The 3,830-nt window shown below is 31.6% G+C and overlaps 1 protein-coding gene across 1 annotated transcript; it reads left to right on the top strand.

Moving 5' to 3' along the window:
• Positions 1-818: 818 nt before the first annotated feature.
• On the top strand, positions 819-3,686 carry LOC132725499 (uncharacterized). The gene is made up of 5 exons (XM_060710636.1): positions 819-897; positions 1,347-1,416; positions 1,665-1,815; positions 2,584-2,729; positions 3,506-3,686. Exons 2-5 carry the CDS (start codon positions 1,365-1,367, stop codon positions 3,580-3,582), a joined length of 426 nt encoding a protein of 141 aa, XP_060566619.1. The 5' UTR covers positions 819-897; positions 1,347-1,364; the 3' UTR covers positions 3,583-3,686.
• Positions 3,687-3,830: the final 144 nt, after the last annotated feature.

Below are 3,830 nucleotides of genomic sequence, written 5' to 3'. Positions count from 1 at the left end.
CTTGACAACAGTTTAGTACAAAACAAAACTATTTTACCTAAAGCAAGAAAGCCGCTACTATCAACAGCCCTCCGCATTTTCGGCTCTTCTGTCTTAGATTAACAATAGTTCACATAGTCAAATACGTATTATAATTTCTAATTTGAATTTAATTTTTTTCTTTCAAAGAATTGGATTTTTGAAAATTTTATCCTACAGAAAAAAGTGTCTAGTGAAGTTATTAAAAACGTACACATTTGTTATGAGGGAGTGTTCTAACGTTAAAAAGAGTTTCTTGAAATTTCCAATTGTGAACTTTGAAGAATTGAATTTGAACGATTTTTTTCTGACAATGAAATACAAAATTCATAATGATATCGCGTTAAAACCTAAACCAAGAATGTATGAATGTGACGTTCGCACGTGCACATATGCCTCTCGTTTGGATTTACGAGCGCATTTACGGACAAAGACAACACAAATATATGGCAAACGTCCTGTTTCAATTATGTTAATGTTATGATCCCATGTTTTTTTAGCATACTTTGTTGTTGTTGTTGCTAAGTATAATTCTTATTATTTTCATCATTATTTATTTTCATTTAAGTTTACCGAGGTCAGTAAAATGAATGGACAGCAAGTTTCAGTTCATATGAAACACGAATATATAAAAGATGATTTTAAACTTCATTTATATATTTATAAATGATCTTATCATACACTAAGAAAGTTGTACAAAAACGTACTGAATAAGGCAGTATTTAAAATAACACTTTTACTTCAGTGCAATGTGACACATTTTTTTCTTATCTTTAGAGATTTCATACATAAACTTTGCGATAATGGTATGTAAAGTTAATGACCTGTTTAAGGTAATACGTGTTAAGAGCCGGATTGATCTAACTGTGAATAAGTAGCGTAAGTATACATAGTACATGTACTATTTTAACATTCATATTTCAATCTGTATGATTATAGAGAGCGAGGGCTTTGACCTAAAGGCATCAACCTTTGGCTACCAATCAGTGTTGCGTGTTCCACTTACTGCTACAACACCTAGATGTGCTTACAGTTAAATCTTCCGGATGTTCTTGTGAAATTATGCATTGCACGAACGGGATGTTTCTCCTGAAACGGAGTAATTTCAGTATTCGTTGCTCAAAAATGTAAAATTACATGTTCTGTTGCGGCTTTTTGTGGCTACTATAAATAACATATATCTCACACTGAATTATTATGCACTCTTTCTTTTCAAACACGAGGCGCCTATAACATACACAATAAAATAGAATATAGAATTAGAAGGTTAGTAACCTTCAGAAATAACCACGATTCAGAAATATCAATATTTTCGTCTTTTATTTCAGAAAGAATTATAGAACAAAATGATGCCAAAGAAAATAGTCCGTGTCCTTGTAATCTTATTTTATATAATCGGTATGTATTTTCTAAGAATTATGTTTTTAAATAAAATATGACTAAAAACCATTTTATTATTACTTAAGCGTTGAGTTTTTCTAAAGCCAGTGATAGGTGCCGTAGAATGTAGCTTGTATTTTTCTCTCTACCTCTGTAAAAACTCAAAATAAGTCTGAACCATTATCAAATTTGCAGTCCTGGCCATCATTTTATTAGTACGAATTGTGTTTTGATGCACCATAAATGATTTATGTATTTTTGGCCAGGTTTAATAAGCTGTTTTGATTGCACTGGAAAACCGAATGGAGTATATGAATCAAGCTGTCAGTCCGCCATCTTTTGTACTGATAACACGACAAGAAAATTGGATTGTACCATACCAAAAGTTGTAAATGAAGAGACGGGAGAATGTGACAAGTTTGTATATACTAAGCATATATTTGACACAGAGGTGAAACAAGCAAGACTGTCTGCATTTCGAGCATTTACCTGTCTTTTGTTTGAACATACATAACGCTATGCAGCTTGGAGTTTATTTAATGCACTCTCGAGTAAATCTACAGACCCTTGTTGGCATAAAAATAGTTGAAACATAAGGACTATAAGAGGCACAGACTGATTGACATCGTCCAAAAATTACTGGTTCTCATGGACTACAGGTTTCTTTTTTCACCACGTCAGTGTTATATGTCTGCAAAATCTCAAATAATAACTACTTTCTTAATGTTAACTTATAAGAGCAGAAATCACCTAGATAAGGCGATGTTCGCAGCTTACTTCATTGTGTATCACATGACATATTGTAACAACATACGTTTTTTTCGCAATTCCCGCAATCTATAAAGCTGTATTTCAATTTGTTTCTTTCAAACTAAATACCGATATGATATATCTTTACTTGTTTATATGTAGAAAATTTTCGAACAGTGTCGACAATAATCCCGTATAGATCTAGTATATCGGTCTCAGAAAGCGACATATTTGCCAACGACAGCAGCATGCTGTAGTACAAATGATTCGCATAATGAAGTTATTTAATTTTTTCTGATTTAACTTTACCATTCACTATAAGGCAATTCTCGTAATGCTCACATTAAAGTTCGAATGTTTAAAATAATATTATTTTGTATCATAAATGTAAACTTTTAACTTCATATTCAAGGAATGGTTCTCTTTTTGTGACAGTGCACTTAATGTTCATACTCCATGTGGTACATTCCGGGACTGCTCGGTAAGAGATGATGGAGGTTATCCCGACTTGGAGACAAATTGTCAATGGTATTATATGTGTTCTTATGGTATACTGTACGGACATCATAAATGTGCAAATGGTAAGTGATTACAATTTCATTTTTTCATATCAAGAACCTGAGATATATATTATTCTTACTGATCCGGAAACGGATGCTTATCAGCGAAAATAATAAAATGAGCGCTGCATATTACCTGACATACATTAAATATATACGTGTAAAGCCTTTGTTGGACTTTACTAATAAATATATTATACTGTTTTATTTTCTTTCCTTTATTTTCATTAAATGTCATTTTTCTCTGTCAAATGACAACTGAATTTGAACAAGAATTGTTTTTAATATTTACAATGATTTATGCTAAACAAACATTTTCTTATCATAGAAACGAGCATAATGAAAATATCTTATAAATGCGTTGCATAAAATTACAAATGTATTACATGGCTATTCTCTGGCATATGTTTTTAAAATTAATTTAAAGACATTGTAAGTAACTGGTACATGCTGGCATGTATCAGCCGGACTAATGAAAATACCGTATTATATTTCCAAAAGCAGAGAGTAATTGAGAAACTGATCTCAGATTTTAATATGATCCATTATGCACCGATGACTTTATTTGTCATGTTCATGTTTTATGCTAATACCTAGAATGCGCATGTGCTAAGTATTACATCTTATGCTAGCGGTACTTTATTCATTTGTAAAACAATATTGATAATTTTATAGAAACTTTTAGTCGCTACAGCACACTGTGAATCTTTTTTCGAGAGCATTATAAAGGTGATAATACATGTACATGTTATTTTACTCTTTGCGCTTGGTAATCAACATCATTTTGTATGTTTCAGGTTTAGTATGGAATACAGTATTACAAACATGCGATTTTCCATTAGATGTGTTGCCGCCGTGTGGCAGAAAACATTGAGGATATTGTTGACATATAGTACTCTTGATTCATAAATACAACAACTATTTAACCATGTTCAATTTAAATGGAAATTAATTCTATGCATAATATACTAGAAGCATGTTTACGTTACTTATCTGTTTCGTTACCCATTGAAATCTTTACCGTATACAATAATTAGCATCGCTACGTTTTTGATAAAACCCAAGAAGAGATTGAGAAATCACGTACTGTACACTGTCTTGCAAGCCTTAAAATTTTTTCCT

The sequence above is a fragment of the Ruditapes philippinarum genome, unplaced genomic scaffold (genome assembly GCF_026571515.1).
Source record: "Ruditapes philippinarum isolate M1 unplaced genomic scaffold, ASM2657151v2 ctg6015_1_1_1_1, whole genome shotgun sequence".
NCBI classification, from domain to species: domain Eukaryota; kingdom Metazoa; phylum Mollusca; class Bivalvia; order Venerida; family Veneridae; genus Ruditapes; species Ruditapes philippinarum.
The sequence above is the reverse complement of the archived record's forward strand: the minus strand, read 5'-3'. Positions and strand labels throughout refer to the sequence as shown.